The 26,720-nt window shown below is 43.1% G+C and overlaps 1 protein-coding gene across 3 annotated transcripts in view; it reads left to right on the top strand.

The window, feature by feature from the left end:
* Positions 1 to 1,001: 1,001 nt before the first annotated feature.
* LOC126100519 (serine protease inhibitor I/II-like) overlaps positions 1,002 to 26,720 on the top strand; it is a 154,417-nt gene continuing 128,698 nt past the window's right edge. For 2 of the 3 annotated variants that reach the window (XM_049911131.1, XM_049911130.1), the window contains exons 1-3: positions 1,002 to 1,125; positions 9,429 to 9,533; positions 22,696 to 22,806. In XM_049911131.1, the coding sequence (XP_049767088.1) occupies positions 1,035 to 1,125; positions 9,429 to 9,533; positions 22,696 to 22,802 (303 nt within the window). In that variant the 5' untranslated portion in view covers positions 1,002 to 1,034 and the 3' untranslated portion in view covers positions 22,803 to 22,806. Of the gene's footprint in view, positions 1,126 to 9,428; positions 9,534 to 22,695; positions 22,851 to 26,720 lie in introns of those variants that run through there. The other variant, XM_049911129.1, reaches the window with a different exon arrangement.

Raw genomic sequence — 26,720 nt, 5'->3', positions numbered from 1 at the left:
TCAGCTCGGAGACCATGACTGCGGTTACCCTTGACGCGGCATCACAGACAGGAGCGCCTGCGATGGTGTACTCAACGACGAACCTGGGTGCACGAACGGCAAAACGTCATTTCTTCGGATGAATTCAGGTTCTGTTTACAGCATCATGATGGTCGCATCCGTGTTCGACAACATCGCGGTGAACGCACATTGGAAGCGTGTATTCGTCATTGCCATACTGGCGTATCACCCGGCGTGATGGTATGGGGTGCCATTGGTTACACGTCTCGGTCACCTCTTGTTCGCATTGACGGTACTTTGAACAGTGGACGTTACATTTCAGATGTGTTACGACCCGTGGCTCTACCCTTCATTCGATCCCTGCGAAACCCTACATTTTAGCAGGATAATGCACGACCGCATGTTGGAGGTCCTGTACGGGCCTTACTGGATACAGAAAATGTTCGACTGTTGCCCTGGCCAGCACATTCCCCAGGTCTCCCACCAATTGAAAACGTCTGGTCAATACGCCAGTCACTACTCTTGATGAACTGTGGTATCGTGTTGAAGCTGCATGGGCAGCTGTACCTGTACACGCCATCCAAGCTCTGTTTGACTCAATGCCCAGGCGTATCAAGGCCGTTATTATGGCCAGAGGTGGCTGTTGCTGGGTACTGATTTCTCAGGATCTATGCACCCAAATTGCGTGAAAATGTAATCACACGTCAGTCCTGGTATAATATATTTGTGCAATGAATACCCGTATATCATCTGCATTTCTTCTTGGTGTAACAATTTTAATGGCCAGTAGTGTAGGATGTGAACCGTGCTCCTCGAGAACGCGACTGCAGTGGGTCAGCCGTTGCCCCGTGTCGGCCAGTAATTCACCAGCTAACGTAACAGCAGCAGGTGAACTCGTCGACCGTGCGAACGTAAACAGGTAGGCGGTGCGTGGGGGAAGACAGGCGCGTAAAAACTGGTAGCGTGCTGGTGGGCTGGAGCGACGCCCGGCAGCGGTGTGGGTCGCGGCAGCAGTAACAGAGGCGTCGCCAGCCATGAAGGCCGCGCTCGCATCGAGTGTCCTCCTGCTGCTGCTGGTACTGCAGGCGCCTGCGGAGGAGCCCGACAACTGGGAGCGCCGCGAAGGTGAGTCCCAGACAACAGATTTACGGTGGGAACTCTGTCCGGGCGTACTGTTTTGCAGACTGCTATCGAAAACGGAGCAGTGATCTTCACGCACAACACCCTAAGAGCCGTGGAAGGAGGTAAGGTGCCGGGTTTTACGTTTCACGACTTTCTTAAGGCTTTCGTTGAGTGACAAGCCTCTGCCTACCAAAAGAAATACATCAGTGCAGTTTGTCCAGCTACATTGGACTGGCAGTTTCTTCGCAGATCTGGTATTTTAGTCATCCTGTGGCATGCATACTTAAATATGCCATCTAAATTAACATCATAACGTCACATTTATACAGGGTGGCCCATTCATCGTGAACTGGCCAAATATATCACGAAATAAGCATCAAACGAAATAACTACAAAGAACAAAACTTGTCTAGCTTGAAGGGGGAAACCAGATGGCGCTATGGTTGGCCCGCTACATGGCGCCGCCATAGGCCAAAACGGATATCAACTGCGTTTTTTAAATAGGAACCCCCATTTTTATTACATATTCGTGTAGTACGTAATGAAATATTGTAAGTAGGCTGTTTAGGTTTTTATGTTGGTAACGTCACCTAGCGCTCTGTATGAAAATCACTGGCTATGCTGTGTGCATGGAGTGTAGCCATGTATGGAAGTGAAACATGGACGGTAAATAGTTTGGACAAGAAGAGAATAGAAGCTTTTGAAATGTGGTGCTACAGAAGAATGCTGAAGATTAGGTGGGTAGATCACATAACAAATGAGGAAGTATTGAATAGGATTGGGGAAGAGAAGTTTGTGGCACAACTTGACCAGAAGAAGGGATCGGTTGGTAGGACATGTTCTGAAGCATCAAGGGATCACCAATTTAGTATTGGAGGGCAGCGTGGAGGGTAAAAATCGTAGGGGGAGACCAAGAGATGAATACGCTAAGCAGATTCAGAAGGATGTAGGTTGCAGTAGGTACTGGGAGATGAAGAAGCTTGCACAGGATAGAGTAGCATGGAGAGCTGCATCAAACCAGTCTCAGGACTGAAGACCACAACAACAACAATGCTGTGTGCAGTCTGTGGCTGGTTGGCATTGTTGGAATATTCGGCATTGTAGTTTTGGGCAGTTGGATGTGAACAGCGCGTAGCGTTGCGCAGTTGGAGGTGAGCCGCCAGCAGTGGTGGATGTGGGGAGTGAGATGGCGGAGTTTTGAGAGCGGATAATCTGGACGGGAGAGAGTAAATTTGTAAGACTGGATGTCATGAACTGATATATATATGGTGACTTTGGCACATTATTAAGGTAAATACATTGTTTGTTCTCTATCAAAATCTTTCATTTGCTGACAATGCCTATCAGTAGTTAGTGCCTTTAGTAGTCAGAATCTTTTATTTAGCTGGCAGTAGTGGCGCTCGCTGTATTGCAGTAGTTCGAGTAACGAAGATTTTTGTGAGGTAAGTGATTCATGAAAGGTATAGGTTATTGTTAGTCAGGGCCATTCTTTCGTAGGGATTTTTGAAAGTCAGATTGTGTTGCGCTAAAATATTGTGTGTCAGTTTAGTGTTGATCAGAATAGGTAAAGAGCGAAATGTCTGAGTACGTTCAGCTCTGCTCAGCTGTTTGAAAATCAAATAATGTAAGAGGTTTATCAGCAGACTCATTGATAAATTTTTCTAAGAGGACGTTTCATAAGTACGTAATGAAATATGAATGTTTTAGTTGGACCACTTTTTTCGCTTTGTGATAGATGGCGCTGCAATAGTCACAAACATATGGCTCACTATTTGAGACTAACAGTTGGTAACAGGTAGGTTTTTTAAATTAAAATACAAAACGTAGGTACGTTTGAACATTTTATTTCGTTTGTTCCAATGTGATACATGTACCTTTGTGAACTAATCATTTCTGAGAACGCATGCTGTTACAACGTGATTATCTGTAAGAACCACATTAATGCAATAAATCTCAAAATGATGTCCGTCAACTTCAGTGCATTTGGCAATACGTGTAACGACATTGCTCTCAATAGCGAGTAGTTATCCTTCCGTAATGTTCGCACATGCATTGACAATGCGCTGACGCATGTTGTCAGGCGTTGTCGGTGGATCACGATAGCAAATATCCTTCAACTTTGCCCACAGAAAGAAATCCGGGGACGTCAGATCCTGTGAACGTGCGGGCCACGTTCGACGACCAATCCACCTGTCATGAAATACGCTATCCAATACCGCTTTAACCGCACTCGAGTTATGTACCGGACATCCATCATGTTGCAAGTACATCGCCATTCTGTCATGCAGTGAAACATCGGTAGAACATTACGTAGGAAATCAGCATACATTGCACCATTTAGATTGACATCGATAAAATAGGGGCAATTATCCTTCCTCCCATAATGCCGCATCATACATTAATCCGCCAAAATCGCTGATGTTCCACTTGTCGCAGCCATCGTGAATTTTTCGTTGTCCAATAGTGCATATTATGCCGGTTTAGTTACCGCTGTTGGTGAATGACGCTTAAAAATGCGGGTTCCTATTTTTAAAAAAACGCAGTTGATATCCGTTTGACCCATTGCAGGGCCATCTAGCGGGCCGACCATCTGGTTTCTCCCTTCAAGCTAGACGAGTTTCTTTCTTTGTAGTTTTTTCGTTTGATGCTTATTTCGTGAGATATTTGGCACGGTCACGATCAATGGACCACCCTGTAGACGTGTAAAACATAAAAAGTATATAACTGACAATCGTTAATAATAACGAAAATTACCAACAATTTAGCAGCTGGATATGCGAGTTGTTAATATGCACACTGATTACAATAACTGACGTATTTATGTGTGTATATGTTCCACATCTCCTAAGCCGCTGGACGGATTTCAACCAAACTTGGTACACATGTCCCTTACCGTCAGACAACAATCGCTGTGGAGGTAAGAACCACCTACTTATCACATTTAACGAGATATGACGTCATAAATAATTAGATGCGTGAAAAACTGAAACACCATGCACGACGTTTAAATATACCACTTCGGAGATATTTATTTGCAATAAATGTCGCAGACAGTATCCACATATGCCACTAAATGCACGTCATAAATAATTAGATGCGTGAAAAACTGAAACACCATGCACGACGTTTAAATATACCACTTCGGAGATATTTATTTGCAATAAATGTCGCAGACAGTATCCACATATGCCACTAAATGCACATACAAAATTATATCATGGTATCACACATGCTTCAGAAGATATCACGTGATAAAAACTGAGATGCGAGAAAAAGTACCGCAGTGTGCATGATGTTTAAATTTATTACTGCTTTGCTACTAACTCTCTTCAAAACATATTTCGCTGGCACTATCCACGTATCTCGCTGAATTTACCTACAGAAATATAACAGTGTATGACACATATTTGAAAAGATAAGACGTCGTAAAAACTGAGATACATGAAAAAATGCCGCATCAAGCACGATATTTTAAAACATTTGTTCTGTACTGCTATGTAAGACACTCCTAGAGCCGAGTCAACTTAAGGAAATCCCTGACACGTGGCAGCGCTTTTGACAACTTTCAACTGCGAAGCGCAAGCGGCAGTAGGCGAAAACGATAGCCGTCTACAATAGCTCTGAAGAGGTGTTGTCATAGGGACGTTTACAAAGTCACGTCGTAGACACATGGAGTAGCTGCGCTCAGCGTACGCTAACAGTAGGAGGTGATGTTTCTTAATTTGAATACTATGTTTGTATATTTGGACACTATGCTTATTTCTTTGTACGACTGTTTCATAATTTCAAAAGCGTTTTCAGGAATACATGAAGATGAAATTTTTTTGGTACTTCGCTACAAACACAGTCCATTTTTTGTTTTCTTTTAGGAAAATGAATATCCTGTCAGTGCCGGGTTTATCAGCTAGTAATTGAATATAACCAACTACGAGGGTGCACTGCTGTGTGATATGATGTCAGTGAAGATATTACGTTCCGCCTGTGAAGAGCATCAGCACACCTGCCATGGTTGACCAAACCTTACGTATTGGTTGAAAGCCGGCTGCGGAAGTTATGCACGGCATGTTGCGAAGTTCCAGTTGGGTTGCTTGAGTCCATTTCCGCCTCTATTCACTTACTGGGACGAGATCAAGGGATGTGAGAGCTTCCTCTCTTTTCACAGGTGGCACTCTCGATCGCAGCGTATTCCTTCGTATGTACTGCTTTTTCTATTTATTTTGGGTTGTGGCGTTTTGAACACTTGTACTCTGTGACAAGCGTAGTCGATCTCCGTACCACAGGAGGAGTGATACCGCTCACAGGTGACAACACTGGTATATTCTTCGTGCAGAATTTCGTACATTGGGTCTCAGCCCATCGTCCACTACGGGATGATTCTGTTAGGTCTCCCCGGATGGTCGCCCCATTTCTGTACAGGAACAGTACGGCTCTCCCTTCCCTGTCAACCTGCCACAGCCTCTATTTCCTCATTGGGTGAAGATGCGTCAAGTGAAACTTCCGGCCATATTGGCCCCTCCTGTTGCGACTGTAGCACAGAACTTCAATGCATTTTTCGAAGTTTCACTGAAACAATGCCACAGTCCTACTCTTTCAGCTGTCCTTTCCGAGTCCAAAGCGAGCGACGTGGCGCAGTGGTTAGCACACTGGACTCGCATTCGGGAGGACGACGGTTCCATACCGCGTCCGACCATCCTGATTTAGGTTTTCCGTGACTTCTCTTAATCGCTCCAGGCAAATGCCGGGATGGTTCCTTTGAAAGGGCACGGTCGACTTCCTTACCCGTCCTCCCCTAATCCGATGAGACAGATGACCTCGCTGTTTGGCCTCTTTCCTCAAACAACCCAACCCCCCCAACCCCGAGTCAAAAAGAGTGCGAAATTTATACAATTCCTATTGAAAGGAGAGATGCAGTAAACATTTATTTATTTTTTCATCAATCTAATCATCTTCAGATTTCAGATTCACCGACAAGTACCTTTATATCATGTAACTAGGATTACAGCGTTTTTTGATACACAAATTCGTGATCAAAGTTGTTGTATAAAGATGCGACATTCAATTCTTAACGTATCGATGCTTTTTATTTGTTTGCAAATGGTTGACATACTAAAGTCATTATAGCTTCTAAGGGAGGCACCAAATCTGATTAACGTTTCTTTTCGTTTCGTAGTTAATGTTAAATTGTTGAATAGTGCTGCATCCTTTTCTCACACGTTCACTTGCGTTTAGTGTGTCATTACATCTAACAAACAAATAAAAAAGTCATAAAAGACACACAAATGTAATAGGAACACTAGAGCGGATTCTTCTAATCCGAAGTGTTTTGCAACTCCCGCTATACTAGATTAATCAATTTCCATTGCAGGTACTAGGTACGATACTTTCTTCATACAATACTGTTGCATTTGTGCAAAAAGTTTAAAGCCTATCTACGTTGATCTGTACATGACTTATGGATCAATTGCACTGTAGTCGAAACCGAATGTGGGGGACGTTAGCTATCAATGGAGGACATTGTCAATCCTTCATGCTCGGTACATACGTATTGACGGAGGATACTGTTCGCTGTTACATCCTTTATCCACAGGGGATTCATGTTTTGCACAGCACTTTACTGCTGTAAAAAAATCCATCAGAAAAACATAGTATATAACATACTGTCAATCTCTCTCGGTAGGAAATAAGAGTTTAAGTAAGCTTTAGAATGAGAAACCCTCAGAGAGCTCTTTCAATCCGATCTTTTAAAGAAACCTTGCTGCTAGAAGAACATGGTTCCTGGACTAGTGAATTCTTATGTTTGTTAGCATAAATCATGTTTGTCGGCCTTACATTGGTTACCTCCTTCAGCTGCTTTTGCATAGCATTCGAGATGATCGATTCAAAGCTTGTTGTAAGGAGCAATCAAAAAGTTTCCATTTGATGACGTTGCTGCAGCGTATTTGCAACGCGGCGCGACACCGATGCGGGTATATAAGCACCGACATTTAGGCAAGGGTTTACTGTGGCATTCGCGTCTTTCCGACGTGCGTGCGGTAAGTTCGGAAACATGAATTATGGCGACGTTATTACCAAATGCGTCCAGACAGGACCAACGTGCTGTTAAACATTTCTTGGCTGCCGAAGGAAAACGCTGGTATACATGCACTACGGAGTGAAGAACATGTAACGGTCAGCATGTCTGTCGACAATCACTGTTGTGGAATGGTGCGCCACCTTCCTTGGTGGTCGCTATTCGACACATGACGCCGGTCGATCTGGAAGGCCAGCCTCATCCATTATACCAAATCAAGTGGAAGACACTTGAGCACTGTCCCTATAGTGCTGATCTCTCCCCACGCGATGATCGCGCTTCGGTCCCTTAATAAAGATCTTGAAGGGTCGACAGTTATTCTCGGAGGAGGATGTGCAGCAGGCAGCTACGGATTTAATCGTGCAACAGGATACGGTGTTTTACCAACGGCTATCTTCAACCTGGTGCGTCCATGGGATGATTGCGTCAATGCTTACGGCGATTTTTCCCTGATTGGGATACGGATTCCAGACCGTACGGTCTTTGAATGGAAATTTTTGGATCGCCCCTAGTATTTGAGCCCAATGCCACAAAGAGAACTACTAAATATAAGGCTGTCTTTGCTAATAAATGACAAAAACACTAAATCTAGGGTCAGCTCTCAAGATATTTTTCGATGCGTTATGTTTCATGTTTGGTTGCTGAGGATTAGACACATTCATTTTGAAGGTAGTGCTATACCACAGAAATATAAGAAGTTGTTCGTGATGAGTACAAAATGACTGCCGTCCAACTCCTGGCAAGCTGGCCGTAAGAGCTTCACCTACGGCATCTGTAATAGCCGCGTACCAGAGGTTGCTCTCTGTATTTCTCTCTCTCTCTCTCTCTCTCTCTCTCTCTGCGATGCCCACAACTGACATTGATACCCAACAACACAGAAAACAGAGTTCTAAACTTCCAAAAACTACTAAATAATCAAGAGTTTAGCTTTCATATACTATTTGTTTATCACAAATGGTGCTTAGGATCCCTAGGTGCGGCTTCAGTTCAATTGTCAAATGAAGCTGGCCGACAGACAGAAATTTCGCTTCTACACCGTTCTGGCGGTGATCTTTTGATTTCCTACAGTCTCAGCCCAACGTAGATACGAATTATCCCAGGCGGTGCACCCTGGGAAACACTTGCCCTTTGAGCAGCCAGAAACAAATTATTTTTCTCAGGCACTCACTCGACTGTGAAATACTAATTGATAAATGTGCACTGCATGTAAAACTAAGATTAATGTTTCATTCTATTATATACTATATCTCTCTCTCTCTAACACATTCGCATTATCTCTCGTTGAGAATTGTGTGAGTACTATATAACGTTTTAACGTTCAAAAGAAAAATATTTTGGCTGCATCAGTAACGTCCCCGTCATCCACGTACTGCTTTCCGCAGAGTGGATCCCGCACTGAGCCTGACAGATGGATGGTGCGAGTGCGGGCTGTAGGGTAGACAGGAAAGAACAGTCCAGTGAAGTTTTGTGAGCGCCTCTCGGCTGCGCAGACTTGTGTGAGAACTTGCGTTGTTGTGGAGAAGACGAAGCTCGTTTGCATTTATGTGATACCAAACAGACTGAAGTTGTTTCTTCAGTTTTCTGAGGATAGCACAATATACTTCTTAGCTGATCATTCAATGATTAGTGAGGAAATTAAGTAGAATAGCCCCTTCAGAGTCCCTCAAGACTGTCGCCATGACTTAACCGTCCATCACCTCGAATGAGAGTGTCCACACTTCCGAACGTTGCAAGAGTCACAGGTGTGTGCGGCAGGCCGGAACGAGAGAGATCGGAAAGGTTTGCCCAACGACTCACCGTGCTTTTGTTCACTACCAGGTCTGCGTAGACATTCTGCAAGCATCTATGAATATCTGCGACGCTCTGGTTTTCCACCAAAAGCAACTCAGTGACAGCTCTCTGCTTAGAACGCACTTCCGTTTCGTACGCCATTTTGAAGGCTACTTACAGCGCCGTCGGCTGTGGGAACTTCACGAAATTATAGGGGCAGAAAAACTATAGGGGTTGAAGTAGGAATATTCCACGAAGTTAAACAACAAATTCTTCATTTTTTTCAAACTACCCACATAATAAAGATTAATTCTTCAAAAAATTAAGATCTCTATATGCAATTAATTAAATCAGAATTGCACATGTAACATTTTGGTATCCAATGTAAGGCTGAATATAGAATTTGCAATCCAGATTTTACAAACTGATGTTCATAATGAGCTCCCTTTTCTCGTTGCTGTTTCAGTGTGTACTCCTGGCGATACGATGGCGGAAGACTGCAACGATTGTTTCTGCATCGACAGGGGACAATGGATGTGCACTCTCAGGAAATGCGGCAAGCAGAAAAGACGTAAGCGAATCTCCGTCATCAACTGACACAGCATCGTGCCTGGCTTAGAATTATCGCAGCATGACTTCTGAAGCTCCAGCACAATTTTCAGTATGAATCCTCACTCTGCAGGGGAGTGTGGGCTGATTCCAAACCTCCTGGCGCATTAAAACTGCATGCCACTCTACGAATCGAACACGGAACCTTTGAGATCCACAGAAAAGCGCTCCACCGGCTGAGCTATCCAAGTATGAATCTCCATCCGCCCTCACAAATTTACAAAATTCATTATGAAAACGATCCCCAAGGCTGTGGCTATGCCATACCTCCGCGATATCCTTTCTTCCACGACAGCTAGTGCCATAAGGTTGCAAGAGAACTTCTGTGATGTTTGGAAGGTAGGAGGTGAGGTACTGCCGGAAGCAAGACGGTGAAGGCTGGTCGCGAGTCGATTTTGGGTAGCTCACTGGTAGCACAGTAGCTCAACATGTTCTGTCGTGGGACTGGCCACCCCTTGTCGTAAAAAAGTTAAGTTCTCATCGACAGAACTTGACATATTTGATGCGACACCCGCAAAGAACCACTGACGATATAACGACGAGGAAACATATCGGAAAGAAACCACTGTAGAAAATTTGTCCACTGAAGGAGAAGGTTCCATGCTCGAGTCCTGGTTCTGCACAGTTTTAATGTGCCAGCAAGTTCCCAACAAAGTTTTCTTTGTTTGTATCACACAATACTACATAACTGAATAATAGATCATTCAACTCTAGATTGTTTATGATGTTAGTGACGTTATTGCACAACGGATATTATTTGTTTGTTCTATTCACCTTTCCAGGTAGACCTCTTGGTCACTCAGTTCATCTACTAATAATGCAGATTTGAAAATGTCCACTCGGCTGTCTTTACGATGATTTCTGAATTATATAGCTCTATTATCAGACCGACTCTATTAGAGAGGAGTCTCTGTGTCGACTGCAGTGTGAGTGTTACCACAATCTTCTTGAATCGTCTGTATTTAAAGATGGTTTCCAAGGTCATGCTACAATGTGAGATGCTGGATGTGTTCCACAGTTGATTTGGACAGCCATATGGACGTCCGAGGATGATGTTCTACGACTCCTACTACATTATGTAAATCTGAACATCTTAAATAAAAAAGACCGAGTAGAATATTCAAAATACATATAATACTCTTACAACAGACGTTCTTACATGAGACTTGTAACAATGTTCGTCTGACTACCTAGCTTATTTACCAAGAGATGAAATGTGTTGTACTAATCGAAAGTTCACGTCAGAATGAGAAGCATTATTATTTGCTACGTACTGAACTGATTAAACATCTTTGATGTAAGGTTTCACGTAGATGGCCTAAATCTTCTTTTTCCTGGAGTGAGACACTTTCACAAGCACTTAAAAGAGTTTCTGCTAGCGCTAGTATAATAATATTATTTGCTGATTTCAGCGATCGAAGAATATTTTGTTCACAAAATATTTCGAAATAATAGCACGCTGGTTGTATGATAGCAATTGTCCTAAACTTTCTACAGGCTAACTTCAGCAGCTTACGTGCGTTAATAATTTTAGAACCTTCATAAATTTTTGGATACTAACTGCTCCACTTGGGCAACTTTTGTATTACTGTTTTTGAAATTTACACGCTCTTTCCATCAAGTGACTTTATGTCTTATAAAAGTTATTTTTTTGGATTCACTGAATTTTTTACGTTGAGTTTAAATGTAGTCACTAATATAAAGCTATTTTCATTACCATATGTTCTAAAATATGGCATAAGCACAAATAAATTACTAGTTCTGCCTTGAACACATTGACTTATTTATGCTTTCATGTTATGCATTATATCAAAAACATGCAATCGATTTAGGAACACGAAAAATAAGAGTAACTCCAAAGTTGTGGATAATGAATCTAATTGTATCTGAAATATTCCCGTACAAATTTAAACTTTATTTACTAACATACATTTGAATATTTAATTAACTTGTTAACGATGGTCACCAGAATAAAAATTTTCTTTCTTCACAACAAATGTTTGTGAAGGTAACTAAATGTCATCTGTTTATGGTGTACGTATTTTTATTGATTGTACGTCATGAATATTCAGCTTACAGTACTGTACTACACAGCAGAGCACACAGACAAGTATTTATAACTAATGTGCAGTTGCAAATTCCTTCCCTTCTGCCGCTTAGCAGATAAAGATCGACATGCACCTTAAATGTTTTTGGGACGTAGAACATGACAACAGCCGTGTAATGACGTGCTCCTAACGTGTATAATCAGGTGTCCGTTCCTGATATTAATGTCAACTGTCTATTTTCAATATCGGTCCTAAATAACAGAAGCCACCGATTAAATATTTCACCAGTTAACTGCCATGAGCGTCGGATTTACCGAAAACGATAACAGAAAACCTGCATTTCATACTGTAACGTGATCCTACACCGTGCCACAATAAACCAGTAAGTTAGACTATTTTGCGTTTCGTTATGTCTAATTCTCTGTAGTCACGCAATAGTCTTTCTCCATGGATCTTATCAAAGGGTAAATTTGCAAGTATGCCCTGTTGTGTCTCTGTGAAATACCAGTAGCGTATAACCTTGGCCGAGGGGAACGGAAACTCGTTAACTCTGAATTCTCGTAAGTCATTTGAGCAATTGCGTCAAGTTCGTCATAGAACACCACACATGACGCTAAACACGCTCATAACACTGTCTAAACAATATTCGTGACGTAAGCACCTAGTCTTCAACGTATTTATTTATTGTCACTTTATCTATTTTCCATGGTACCTTAGTTTAACTGTATTCGTTTAGTTTCAGTAAAAGAAATGATCTTGTACATCAGCAGTATAAAATGTCTTGTACGTGTATGTGCTTTGGACGTAATACTTCTCCTGAGATGGCCCACAGACATATAAAAAAAGGTCATAGTGCATTTTTCATGTTATTTTAATCTACAAAAGAAACAAACGCCACAGCTTTGAAATCTACATTCCGTGAGCTACTTTGCACACATTATTGCTCGCCAGAGAAGATCCAGAGGCAAATTACTTTCAATTCTGGCTGTGTTTCGTTTACCAAATGTCCCGTAACGCTTAGCTGACGTGAAAGTGCTTTGTCTGTTGCAATTGCGTCATCTGCATTATTCGCTGGTCACTGCACGTTGCAAGTGGAATACGCTGTACTGAAATGAGTCGCATGGTAGTACTGTGTCCATTTCGCAGCTAAACTGGTGGCTTTCTTAAGCTTAGGGTCTGAGTTCCAAAGCAGCTTCCTGTTATATCTCCCAACTGGCGACCATCAGCCGTTTACACAGTTCCATGTTTGTGTCCCAAAGTTATGGGCCCTACATGTTCACCGTATAAATCGTGTGCATACAAAACTTCTGCATATGAAATACAGTCCCTTATAAAAATCCTCATTTTCTTGTAGTGGTTCTAGAACACAAACTTATCAGCAAATCAGTTCCTACACTCTACCGTAGTAGCTTTCTCGTACCTTACAATACATTATAGCTCCAGGGTCAAATCTTGCAGCGGTGTGAGTCTGTCAGCAGCTTCCCATCAAATTCTACCATACACCGATAAGGGTCAATTTTAGCGTGATCTTTAATGAAAATATCCATCCTCGAGATAGTGCAATAATCATCGCCTATGTAGGACAAATCCACAGACTTTGAAATTCTTCGGTCCAACCTAAAAACTCAGTACCACTCAATCCAATGTAAGCGCGTTACTTCCACTCCCTCCACTTAACCTACGTCGTGGTGGGCACAACCTCATTTTTCCCATGGGGACCTAACTTACCACAGACACCTGTAAACCTGTCCCCAACGAAATTTTGCGTTCCTTCCATCCCCTAAGTCATCCAGGCAAAATTCCGCCACTGCACACGTTTTGGCTACGAGCATCACACAGCATTTCCGAAGGTCCCATTGCGGAGTATTTCCACTCTTTGTCATCTTACAAGGTCCCTTCTTAAACCCTTGCCTGTAATTTCGTTCACTATACTCTGTTCATCTACATTTCTTACGTTTTGATTCATCGCGTTCCCATTGCATCTGACCTATTGCTACACACCCATAACACCTAACACCTGCAGTGAAAATTCTTTATCTATCCCAAACTCGGGTCACACTCTCTGTCCGTATGCCGTCGTAGTTTCTATGGCTTCAGCTAAGTTCCTTGGAACCGAGCGAGGTGGCGCAGTGCTAAGCATGCTGGGCACGCATTCTGTAGGGCAACGGTTCAAAAGCGCGTCAGGCCATCCAGGTTTAGATTTGCCATGATTCTGAAGAGGTTAAAAAAATCAGCCAACCAGTTGCAAAACAAAGGTTTATTAGCCCTTGACACAGGTTTAGATATTTCTAAAAATATCTTCTTCAGAAGGAGTCGGCCTTGTTACGTCACATGATGGTGCATTAGATTAGATGAGACCGGGCGGCTCTTGTCATATATAAAATTGAGAAAAAAAGAGTTATCTGAAGCCATGGTTTTACACAGCAGCCAGTTTAGTTATATCGTAATTCAGAGTGAATGCTCACTAGTAAATGCCCACAGGTAGAGGCTCTTGTCAACATAAAATTATAACAGGTGTTACAGGATAAAATATTTGCATAAGTTACGTGAACATCATACCATAAATTAGAAATCATATAAAAACCTAGACGTATGTTAAAAAGTTAAGGAGGGAGATATACACTAAAGAGCCAAAGAAAATGGTACACCTGCGTAATATCTTGTAGGGCCCCCGCGAGCACGCACAAGTGCCGCAACACGACGTGGTGCGGATTCGAATGATTTCTCAAGTAGTGATGGAGGAAACTGATACCACGAATCGTGCAGGACTGTCCATAAACCGGAAAGAGTACGAGGGTTGGAGATCTCTTCTGAACAGCACGTTTCAAGGCATCCCAGATATGCTTAATAATGTTCACGTCTGAGGGAGTTCGGTGCCCATCGGTAGTGTTTAATTTCAAAAGAGTGCTCCTGCAGCCACTCTATAGCAGTTCTGGACGTGTAGGGTGTCGCATTGTCCAGCTGAAATTTCTCCAAGTCCGTCAGAATGCACAATAGATATTAACAGATGCAGATGATCAGACAGGATGCTTACGTACGTGTCACCTGTCACAGTCGTATGTAGACGTATTAGGTGTCCCATATCACTCCAACTGCACACGCCTCACGCCATTATAGACTCTCCACCAGCTTCAACAGTCCCCACCTGCCATGCAGGGTCCATGGATTCATGGCGTTGTCTCCATACCCGTACACGTCCATCCGCTCGATACAATTTGAATCGAGACTCGTCCGACCAGGCAACATGTTTCCAGTCATCAACACTCCAATGTCGATGTTGACGGGCACAGTTGCGGAATAAAGCTTTGTGTCGTGCAGTCATCAAGGATACGCAAAATGAGCCACGTCAGGTTTAACTTGTTATAAGATAAGCGAATACACATCTACTCTACACCCATGCTCCATAAGTCGCGGCATGGCGTGTGGCGGACGGCACTTTGTCTACCACTGTCACTTCCTCCCTTCTCCAGTTCCAGTCGAGATGTGCATCAAGAACGACAGGTGGTAGTCTTCCTAGTTTCACCTCCATGGTCTCTCCGCGAAATATATGCATCGGGATAAGTAACGCCTCCTTTAACATTTGAATTGGATGACGTTTCGTAACTAGTAAACGAAATCGTAGCGCTGCTCTTGTGCATATCTTCTTTACATTCTCCGTGATGAATTCCTTCCAGAATACTGAGGTAATAAACTCCTGGAATAGCGATATGCACGTATACAGATACCGCGTACGCAGGGTATAAACGGACAGTGCATTGGCGGGGCTGAAATTTCATGTGAAGAGGTTTCCGACGTTAGTATGGCCGTACGACAGGTATTAACAGACTTTGAACGCGGAAGAGCGTTGCCGATCCAACATGCATGTCGGATCGGCAACTGCTGAGGTCACAAGAGAGACCCGTCTGTAATTTCAAAATTATTGTAGGCAGTAAAACTGCATATCTGTTGGAATTAAAAATCAAAGTACTTGTTACACCTCATAGAAAAATTTGTGTTATTATGATATGGGCCTGCAAGGTTCGAATAGTTTGCACTGACCTGACCGAAATATATCTGTAAAATAAGTGATTTCAATATTTACGACCGATGCTGCCATCTGTCCAAAATACACACATCAAAAAAAGTTTTACATCACCCCGGTTCCCAGAACGAAGATAGACGTTGACTGTGTATATTCTATCAGAGACTTAGTCCCTTTGATTGTCCTGAGATGTCACTACGCTCGCCCAAAGATGTAAACAACCATGCCCGAGAAGCGCCTATTAGACGGAAGGAGTCCGACAGCCGATCTGTTCTAGTCATTCCACCAGGAAGAAGGTACACGGATGGTGTTGTCGGTAGTTAAATCATGCCTAGACGATCAATCCGCTATTCGATAGCGTCCGCATTGTTACTTTGTGCCAAGATGGGCTCTCAACAAGGGAAGTGTCCAGGTGTCACGTATGGAACCAAAACGATGTTGTTCGGACATGGAGGAGATACAGAGAGACAGGAACTGTTGATGACATGCCTCGCTCAGGCCGCCCAAGGGCTACTACTGCAGTGGATGACCGCTACATACGGATTATGGCTCGGAGGAACCCGGTCAGCAACCCCACCATGTTGAATAATGCTTTTCGTGTAGCCACAGGACGTCGTGTTACGACTCAAACTGTGCGCTATAGGCTGCATGATTCTCAACTTCACTCCCGACGTCCGTGGCGAGGTCCATCTTTGCAGCCACGACACCATGCAGCGCGGTACAGATGAGCCCAACAACATGCCGGATGGACCGCTCAGGATTGGCGTCACGTTCTTTTCACCGGTGAGTGTCGCATATGCCTTCAACTAGACAACCGTCGGAGACGTGTTTGGAGGCAACCCAGTCAGGCTGGACGCCTTAGACACACTATCCAGCGAGTGCAGCAAGGTGGAGGTCCCCTGCTGTTTTGGGGTGGCATTATGTGGGGCCGACGTACGCTACTGGTGGTCATGGAAGGCGTCGTAATGGCTCTACGAAACGTGAATGCCATCCTCCCAACGATAGTGCAACCGTATGGGTGGCATACTGGCGAGGCATTCGTCTTCATGGACAATTCTCTCCCCCATCGTGCATATCTTGTGAATGACTTCCTTCAGGATAACGACATCGCTCTACTAGAGTGGCCAGCATGTTCTCCGGACATGAACCCTATCGAACATGCCTGGGATGGATTGAAAATGGCTGTTTATGGACGACGTGACCCAACAACCACTCTGAGGGATCTTCGCTGAACTGCCCTTGAGGAGTAGGGCAATGTGGACCTTTATGAACTTGTGGATGGCATGCCACGACGAATACAGGTATGCGTCAATGCAAGAGGACGTGCTACTGAGTATTAGAGGTGCCGGTGTGTACAGCGATCTGGACCACCACCTCTGAAGGTCTCGCTGTACGGTAGTACAACATGCAATGTGCGTTTTTCAAGAGCAATAAAAAGCGTGGAAATGATGTTTATTTTTATCTCTATTCCAATTTTCTGTACAGGTTTCTGAACTCTTGGAACCAAGGCGATGCAAAAGTTTTTTTGATGTGTGTACATTGACAAAAATATGGTCGTGGTGCACACGGTTCCCAACGGAATCCGACATGATGGTAGTTGGGGATAGTCGCTTGTGACATCCCGTTTCTGAAATCGTTGGGGAATTGAATATTTCGAAATCCACCGTGTCACGACTGTGTCGAGGAGGCCAAATTCCAGGCACTACCTCTCACCACGGACAACGCAATGGCCGACGGACTTCACTTAACGCTCGAGAGCAGCAGCGTTTACTTAGAGCTGTCAGTGCCAACAGACAAGCAACACTGCGTGAAATAACTGCGGAAATCAATGAGGGACGTTGGACAAAGTATCCGTTAGGACAACGCGGTGAAATTAGGCGTTAATGGGCCATGACTGCTGACGACCCACACCAGTACGTTTGCTAAAAGCTAGACATCGTCTGCAGCACCTCTCCTGGCCTCGTGACCATATCGGTTGGACTCTGGACTACTGAAAAACGAAGGCCCGGTCGGATGCGTCTCGATCTCAGTTAGCGGAAGCTTATCGTAGGGTTTGAGTGTGGAACAATGTAAGTAGGCTGTTTATGTTTTCTTATTGGCAACGTTACGTAGCGCTCTGTACGAAAATCACTGGCTGTGCTGTGTGCAGTCTGTGGCTAGTTTGCATTGTTGTCTGCCATTGTAGTGTTGTGCAGCTTGATGTGAACAGCGCGTAGCGTTGCGCAGTTGGAGGTGAGCCGCTAGCAGTGGTGGATGTGGGGAAAGAGATGGCGGAGTTTTGAAATTTGTAATACTGGATATTATGAACTGCTATGTATATTATGATTTTTCAACACTATTAAGGTAAATACATTGTTTGTTCTCTATTAAAATCTTTCATTTGCTAACTATGCCTACTAGTAGTTAGTGCCTTCCGTAGTTTGAATCTGTTATTTAGCTGGCAGTAGTGGCGCTCGATGTATTGCTGTAGCTTGAGTAACGAAGATTTTTGTGAGGTAAGTGATTTGTGAAAGGTATAGGTTAATGTTAGTCAGGGCCATTCTTTTGTAGGGATTTTTGAAAGTCAGATTGCGTTGCGCTAAAAATATTGTGTGTCACTTTAGTGAATGTTTGAGTACGTTCAGTTTTGCTCAGCTGTTTGAAAAGCAAATAATGTAAGAGGTTTATCAGCACAGTAATTCTAAAATTGTTCTAAGGGGACGTTTCATATGTCGACCCTTAGCCGAGGATACCTCACTGGAATCTTCTGATTTTTTCTTGTAGTTTGTGTAATTAGTGTAGCTTTTGTTTATTGCTAGCGCGTAATTGTAGAGAGAATCTCCTTTGTAGTTGCGATCTTTCATTGTTGTACAGTAAAACAAGTGTGGCACGCATGTAGATTTGCACCAAGTATTTCGCAGCTGCAATTAACTAGATATTATTTTCAGTGCTATGTTAATGTGTTCTCTTATTTTTGCTCTTCAAATTGTGCTTTTCTGTGTTGTCGTGTGAAATATTGTGACAATAATGGCGTGTGAAAAACGTAATACTAGGCTCCAAAGTAAACTGAGAAATGACAGTGAAGACGAAAGCAGTGTGTTAGCGCCACCATGTAATGAATTAACTAATATTCAAAGTAGTAATTTTGTAACTGTGCATAGGGAAATGGAGCGGGCGTCAAATAATGGAGTAGACAGTGAAACAGGTAGTGAACAGGGAAGCATTATCGATCGATCGGTCGGCAACAGCTCGCCTCAGGAATCGGGAATGACAGAACACAATATTGCAAATACTGTAGAGTCAGGTTTTGGGTTCTCACCGTTTTCTCAAATGAGTCGAGACACATTTTCCGCTTGTCAAAATATGAATGTTGCCGGTGCAAATTCACTGCCGAAAAGCACTGAGGAACATGTTTCAGACACCAGTGCATTGTTATTACAATTAATGCAACAAATGGGACAAAAGCTTCAAAAGTTAGACACAATGGAACAAAATCAGAGACAAACACAGCAACAGTTAGACACAATGGAACAAAAGCTTCAAAAGTTAGATTCAGTGGAACATACGCTTGAACAAACACGTGAAGATTTAACTACTGAGTTACATAAAATCGAATCGAAATGTCAAAAGGTCTGTAATGACGTAAAAACACAAATTTGTGAGAATTTCCAACCTATTTTTCCGCGGCATGAAAATACATTACAGAATCACGAAGCAGCCATAAAAGAACTGCAAACAAGCTGGTGATGGCTACATAATGATGTGGATTGTGTTTACATGGAATGGAGTGGGTTCGCTGTTCCAACTGAAGCGACCATTGACTGGAAATTGTTGTGTTCCCAAACAACTATGTAATTTTTTGGATGACAATGCGTCATGTCACTGGCCCACGCTTGTTCACATTCTCGACAATTTGAGTGAATGATTTGACCACCCACATCTCCCGACGTGAATCCCATCGAACATTTATGTGAGGTAATCGAGAGGTCAGTTTATGCACAAAATCCCTCACTGGAAGAGCTCAGTATTTCTGCAAGGGGTCTTCAGACGACTTGCGTCCACGACATGTCGACCCAGCACTACTCCGAGCAAAAGGAAGTCTGACACAATGTAAGGTGATATCCCACAACAGTGCGTCAGTATTAACTTCAGTTGCAGAATAAAAACTATAGCTGTCAGAACACGTACGTTTTACTTTTTTGTCACCTCACTGTAGTATTCTACCATAGTGATTTCTCCGGATACAAGAGCATCATCTGCGAAGAGCCACATGGAGCATTCGAAGTTGTCAACATAGTCATTTATGGAGAGTGTTATGGGTGTAAGTGCAGATATCTCTGTTAGCGGCTAAGGGCAGTGTACTGAGCAACACTGCATCACTATTTACTTCATTTGCAGACTAAAAACTATAGCTATTTAAACTCATATGTTTTTAGGTTGGTTAGTTTGTAACGTACATAGATCATGGTGTGACGCCAAAGATGGTAACGCGGAGTGATACCACAGATAGCGAGTGCTCGCTCCAATGCTCAACGACGGGGTATGGGAGGCGCTCCAGAAGACCACGCCTCCCTGGCAGTAGCGGCACCCTCGTACTGAGGTCAACATAGAGTCGAGCACGCAAGACCTCGCCCGGTTCGAGGCCTCAGCTACAACAGTCAACATCATAGAGTAGGACAGATACAGTTATAAAGTTTCAGATGAACTTGTAGAGCTGTTAATGTTGAACATTGTACCTTAAGACAACAGTTTGTTAATTAGTGCGTCAAGTGATACTTTGGTTGTCCATGACAATTGTAAATTATCCAGTACTCCTGTGGCGAAGAAGTGTGTGAAAGTTAAGTAAATATTTTATTCATTGATGTAATAAAGTGAACTAATATTTCGTATGTTCTAGTTTGATGAGTCTTCTCCCGGAGCAATCACAGAACCCACTGGTGTGGCTGGACGAAAGTAGTATCGACTGGTCGCAACAGATAGTACTCCCAAACACATGTTAATGCTTATTTTTCCCCTGGGCAGTAGGTCAGGTGTTAGAAGTGTTGACTTATGGACGCAAAACACTCTGTACTGACAGCCATAGTGCATTTAGTAGTGCTGTTAAAGCTCTGCAGAAAACATCGGGTAGTAAATTATTTGACGTGTTTGTGGGAAGACTGTTGATTGCAGAGAAAAAAAACAACTAACACACTGAATTGGGTATATATTAAGGTACCAATGATCACAATATCTGCACTTACGCCCCTAACACCGTTATACACTCCTGGAAATTGAAATAAGAACACCGTGAATTCATTGTCCCAGGAAGGGGAAACTTTATTGACACATTCCTGGGGTCAGATACATCACATGATCACACTGACAGAACCACAGGCACATAGACACAGGCAACAGAGCATGCACAATGTCGGCACTAGTACAGTGTATATCCACCTTTCGCAGCAATGCAGGCTGCTATTCTCCCATGGAGACGATCGTAGAGATGCTGGATGTAGTCCTGTGGAACGGCTTGCCATGCCATTTCCACCTGGCGCCTCAGCTGGACCAGCGTTCGTGCTGGACGTGCAGACCGCGTGAGACGACGCTTCATCCAGTCCCAAACATGCTCAATGGGGGACAGATCCGGAGATCTTGCTGGCCAGGGTAGTTGACTTACACCTTCTAGAGCATGTTGGGTGGCACGGGATACATGCGGACGTGCATTGTCCTGTTGGAACAGCAAGTTCCCTTGCCGGTCTAGGAATGGTAGAACGATGGCTTCGATGACGGTTTGGATGTACCGTGCACTATTCAGTGTCCCCTCGACGATCACCAGTGGTGTACGGCCAGTGTAGGAGATCGCACCCCACACCATGGTTCCGGGTGTTGGCCCTGTGTGCCTCGGTCGTATGCAGTCCTGATTGTGGCGCTCACCTGCACGGCGCCAAACACGCATACGACCATCATTGGCACCAAGGCAGAAGCGACTCTCATCGCTGAAGACGACACGTCTCCATTCGTCCCTCCATTCACACCTGTCGCGACACCACTGGAGGCGGGCTGCACGATGTTGGGGCGTGAGCGGAAGACGGCCTAACGGTGTGCGGGACCGTAGCCCAGCTTCATGGAGACGGTTGCGAATGGTCCTCGCCAATACCCCAGGAGCAACAGTGTCCCTAATTTGCTGGGAAGTGGCGGTGCGGTCCCCTATGGCACTGCGTAGCATCCAACGGTCTTGGCGTGCATTCGTGCGTCGCTGCGGTCCGGTCCCAGGTCGACGGGCACGTGCACCTTCCGCCGACCACTGGCGACAACATCGATGTACTGTGGAGACCTCACGCCCCATGTGTTGAGCAATTCGGCGGTACGTCCACCCGGCCTCCCGCATGCCCACTATACGCCTTCGCTCAAAGTCCGTCAACTGCACATACGGTTCACGTCCACGCTGTCGCGGCATGCTACCAGTGTTAAAGACTGCGATGGAGCTCCGTATGCCACGGCAAACTGGCTGACACTGACGGCGGCGGTGCACAAATGCTGCGCAGCTTGCGCCATTCGACGGCCAACACCGCGGTTCCTGGTGTGTCCGCTGTGCCGTGCGTGTGATCATTGCTTGTACAGCCCTCTCGCAGTGTCCGGAGAAAGTATGGTGGGTCTGACACACCAGTGTCAATGTGTTCTTTTTTCCATTTCCAGGAGTGTATAAACTGTAAGTACAAACGGTTTGCCGCGCGGGATTACCCGAGCGGTCTCGGGCGCTGCAGTCATGGACTGTGCGGCTGGTCCCGGCGGTGGTTCGAGTCCTCCCTCGGGCATGGGTGTGTGTGTTTGTCCTTAGGATAATTTAGGTTAAGTAGTTGTAAGCTTAGGGAGTGATGACCTTAGCAGTTAAGTCCCCACAAAATAAAAAATACTAAAGGTTTCTACCACTTCCTACAGGCGAGTCCTACTTTTATGTATGAAGATTTCTCTTCGTTAAAAACGACCTGCTGTGTTCTGTTTACATGATTATGAGTACAGCCGTCTTGCATGTTCGGCATATTAAATTTAGTAATTGTTGCTGTCACATTCGTGTTGTTGTTCTTCTTCTTCCACAGAGGCGAGATGCCCGCCTGGGACTACGTTCCTGAGGAAGTGCAGCAGGTGCGTCTGTGACGATGACGGAGAAACGGCCAAGTGCACCAGGACATGCCCTGGCAAGTAGAATGGTGAGTACGGGCCTTCGATGATCCTACTCTGGAACTTTATGGTAATTGGGCCACATTTTATTTTTCTGAAAGGTGGAAGTAACATATTGATGGACTACATAAGGGGAATGGAATTGTTATGACAATGAAAGAAGGATCAAGATAAGAGACTTCTACAGAGCACTGAAAGATCTAAGTCGAAACAGAGCCACTAGAATAAACGACACTGCCTCAGAATCATTGAGATTCATAGGAGAGCCAGCCATGACGTAACTGTTATCTGGGAAGCAAGTTACATAAGTCAGCTAAAATACCGCCAGACTTCTTGAAGACGGTAATAATTTCAGTTCTAAAAAAAAGGGAGCTGCTGATAAGTGTGAATTTACTTATTTACTAATAATCCATGGTTGCGAAGTACTAATGCGAATAACTTAAGACACTTTCACAACGGCCATATTTTACGGCAATGTGCGGAATCAATAGTGTTGCCAACAACACTGCTGCAATGTGGTTCCAGTACACGGCGGTATTGCGGTATATCTCTCTGATGGGGCAAACTGTCATAAATAGTTGCCAACGTATTGTCAAAGGGTTGCCGGTGTTGCCCACTGTGGTTGGAGAATATTTTGTACGACCGAGTCATGTCCATCTCCGTCTTCGTCTGTCAGTACTTCCCTCTCTCACTCTCGGCCTAATATCCTCTTCCCAGGCCGACTGAGCTGCAGTGCCGAATCACGAAATCTGAGTGGTGAAACAATATTATTCTTTGAAGGTAAAATCTTCTGGGTTACTGGGCCGCATTATGTTTCCTCTACACGGTCGACATTTCGATCCCTCTGCATGGCTCTTCAGAATCTTATGGTGTTCCATGTTAGCCTAACACTGTCAAAGAAGGGCGTCTAGTTGTCTTAGAAAAGGGAGTTTTCCCGCCTGCAGCCTGGAGACTTACGTAAATATATATATATATATATATATATATATATATATATATATATATATATATATATATATATATATATATTCCCTATTAGCGCCCGCTGCTTCGCTCGCGTTGTTTGTGTGTTTATTTTATTTTTCTTGAATCAAATTTTTATGTTGTTTACAAATTGCAACACCTTCTAAAATTTTCACGCTGATATAGGTGATAGATGCATGGTCTTTTCCGAATATATTTCTGACCGAAACGCGATTCTGATAGATGGAGTCCAAGATCTTTTTTAATTGTGTCTTTTGCGTTCTTATGACGATATTTCCATAGGAACTTTCATCCCCTAACACACATTTCTTTATATTTAACCTGAGAAGTGAAATACAATTTTTCATACATTTCGCTTTTAAATTTTTTGATGCAACGGAACAGTTTATTAATAATTTTCACCCCCCATTTCGCCCCCTAAGGGTTTAAATTTTCAAAAACAGTGAGACATATTTTTTAATTTTGAACAGAGAAGCCAAATCCAAATTTTCATAGATTTAGCTCTGAAAACGTTTTCCTGCAGAAATAACTTCATTAGACTTTTCATTCCCTATTTCACTTCTTCAGGGGATTGAATTTCCAAAGACACTGAGACATGTGTTTTTTTTTTTTAATTTTTAACCGAGAAGTCAAATACCAATTTTCCTAGATGTAGCTCCAAAAGTGCTTTAGTAGTTCTTTAATAATGAATTACTTCCATAAATTTTTCACCCACTATTTTACCCTGTTAATGGTCGACATTTTCTAACTGAAAAACCAGATTTCACCTCCCATGACACTCAATTAAGAGATGAATCTCCAAAAACAGTATTTTCTTTATTTCTAACATAGAAGCCAAATACAAATTTTTGTAAATGTAGCTTCAAAATGTTTGCATAATGAAATATTTCAAAAAAAAATTTCGTCCCTTGTTTCACCCCATAAGGGTTGAATTTCCGAAAAGAGTGAAAAGTGTATTTCTTATTTCTAACTGAGAAGCCAAATGCCAGTTATAGCTTTGAAAATGCGTTCACAATGAAATATTTCATAAAACATTTAATCAACGCTTAGAGGTTCAGTTTCCAGAAACACAAAATACAAATTTCTTTTTATTTGTAACCGAAAAGTCAAATAATATTTTTCATCGGTGTGAATGTGTGTGAAATCTTATAGGACTTAACTGCTAAGGTCATCAGTCCCTAAGCTTACACACTACTTAACCTAAATAATCCTAAGGACAAACACACACACCCATGCCCGAGGGAGGACTCGAACCTCCGCCGGGACCAGCCGCACAGTCCATGACTGCAGCGCCTAAGACCACTCGGCTAAACCCGCGCTTCATAGGTGTAGCTTTAAAAAGCCTTTAGTAGTTCTTTAATAATGATTTATTTACAAAAAATATTCACCCACTATTTGACCCCCATAGAGGTTAAATTTTCAAAAATACTGGATCGTATATTTCTTTGTTTATTACCGAGAAACAGAATACCAATTTTCGTAGATCTGACTCCAATGTTGCCTAAATGGTGACATATTTTCAAAAAACATTTCATCTCCTATTTCAATTCCTTAGGGATGGAATTTCGAAAAATTTCTTTCTTGAGCAACGCCTACATTGTAACATCAACATCCTCTCCACATATCAAATTTCTTTCCTTATCGGTTTGGTCTGGGCGATGAGCAGTCACTGGGTGAGTGAGTGAGTCACTCAGGACATAGCCTTTTTATGTGAGGATATTATTTTTAACATTATTATTTACGTTATGTTATTTATTATTTAACAATATTATTATTATTATTTATTTTTAATACTACTTATCTGCATTATTATTATTATTGACATTTATTATGGTGTGCCTATATGGAGTTCTGTATCCTATAATAATGAAGAAGTGGTCAAACGAGACAGAGGAAAGGAATACGGTAGAAGAGCATTGACAAATCAAGTAGTGAAAGCAGCAGGGGATCAAACAGGTAAAAGACATGGCCTAATAGAAATCCTTGTATAACACAGAAGATACTGAATTTAATTGATAAAAAAAAAGATTGATGTAAGGAGAAAATGTAACAATTCAGTAAATGAAGCAGGCGAAAGGGAATAAAAACGTTTAAAGAATGAGACTGAATGGAAGTGCAAAATGGCTAACAGGATTAATAGAGGACAAACGTAAAGATTTAAAAGTATATACCTAAAGGTGAAACAAAGGCACTGCCTATAGGAAAATTAAAGAAACCTTGGCAGAAAAGAAAAGGGGCTGTTTGACTATGAAGAGCTCAGATGGACAACCAGTGCTAATCAAAGAAGGAAAGCTAAAACGTGGAAGGAGTATATATAGGGTCTATACAAGGGAGTGTACTTAAGGGCAGTTTTATACAATGGAGGAGGACGTAGATGAAGATGAGACATGAGATACGATACTGTGAGAAGAATGTGACAGAGCACTGAGGCCCCAGAAGTAGACGACATTCCGTCCGAACTACTGAAAGCCTTAGGAGAGCCAGTCATGACACAACTCTTCCATATGGCGTGCAAGATGTGTGAGATATGCTAAATACCCTCAGACATCAAGAAGAATATAATAATTCTAGTTCCAATAAAAGCATGTGCTGACAAGCGTGAAAATTACCGAACTATCGTTGCAAAATACTAACACAAATTCTTTACAGAAGAATGGCAAACTGGTAGAAACCGACCTCGGGGAAGATCATTTTGGGCTCTTGAGACATACAGGAACACGCAAGGTGATACTGACCCTACAACATCTTTTAGAAGAAAGGTAAAGGAAAGGCAAACCTACGTTTATAGCATTTAGGGGCTTAGAGAAAGCTTTTGAGAATGTTGACTGGAATACCCTCTTTCAAATTCTGAAGGTAGCACGGGTAAAATGCAGCGAGCGGAAGGCTATTTACAGCCTGTGCAGAAGCCAGATGGCAGTTGTAAGAGTCGAGGGGCGTGAAAGGGGAGCAGTAGTTGAGA

This window comes from Schistocerca cancellata, chromosome 9 (genome assembly GCF_023864275.1).
Source record: "Schistocerca cancellata isolate TAMUIC-IGC-003103 chromosome 9, iqSchCanc2.1, whole genome shotgun sequence".
NCBI classification, from domain to species: domain Eukaryota; kingdom Metazoa; phylum Arthropoda; class Insecta; order Orthoptera; family Acrididae; genus Schistocerca; species Schistocerca cancellata.
The sequence above is the reverse complement of the archived record's forward strand: the minus strand, read 5'-3'. Positions and strand labels throughout refer to the sequence as shown.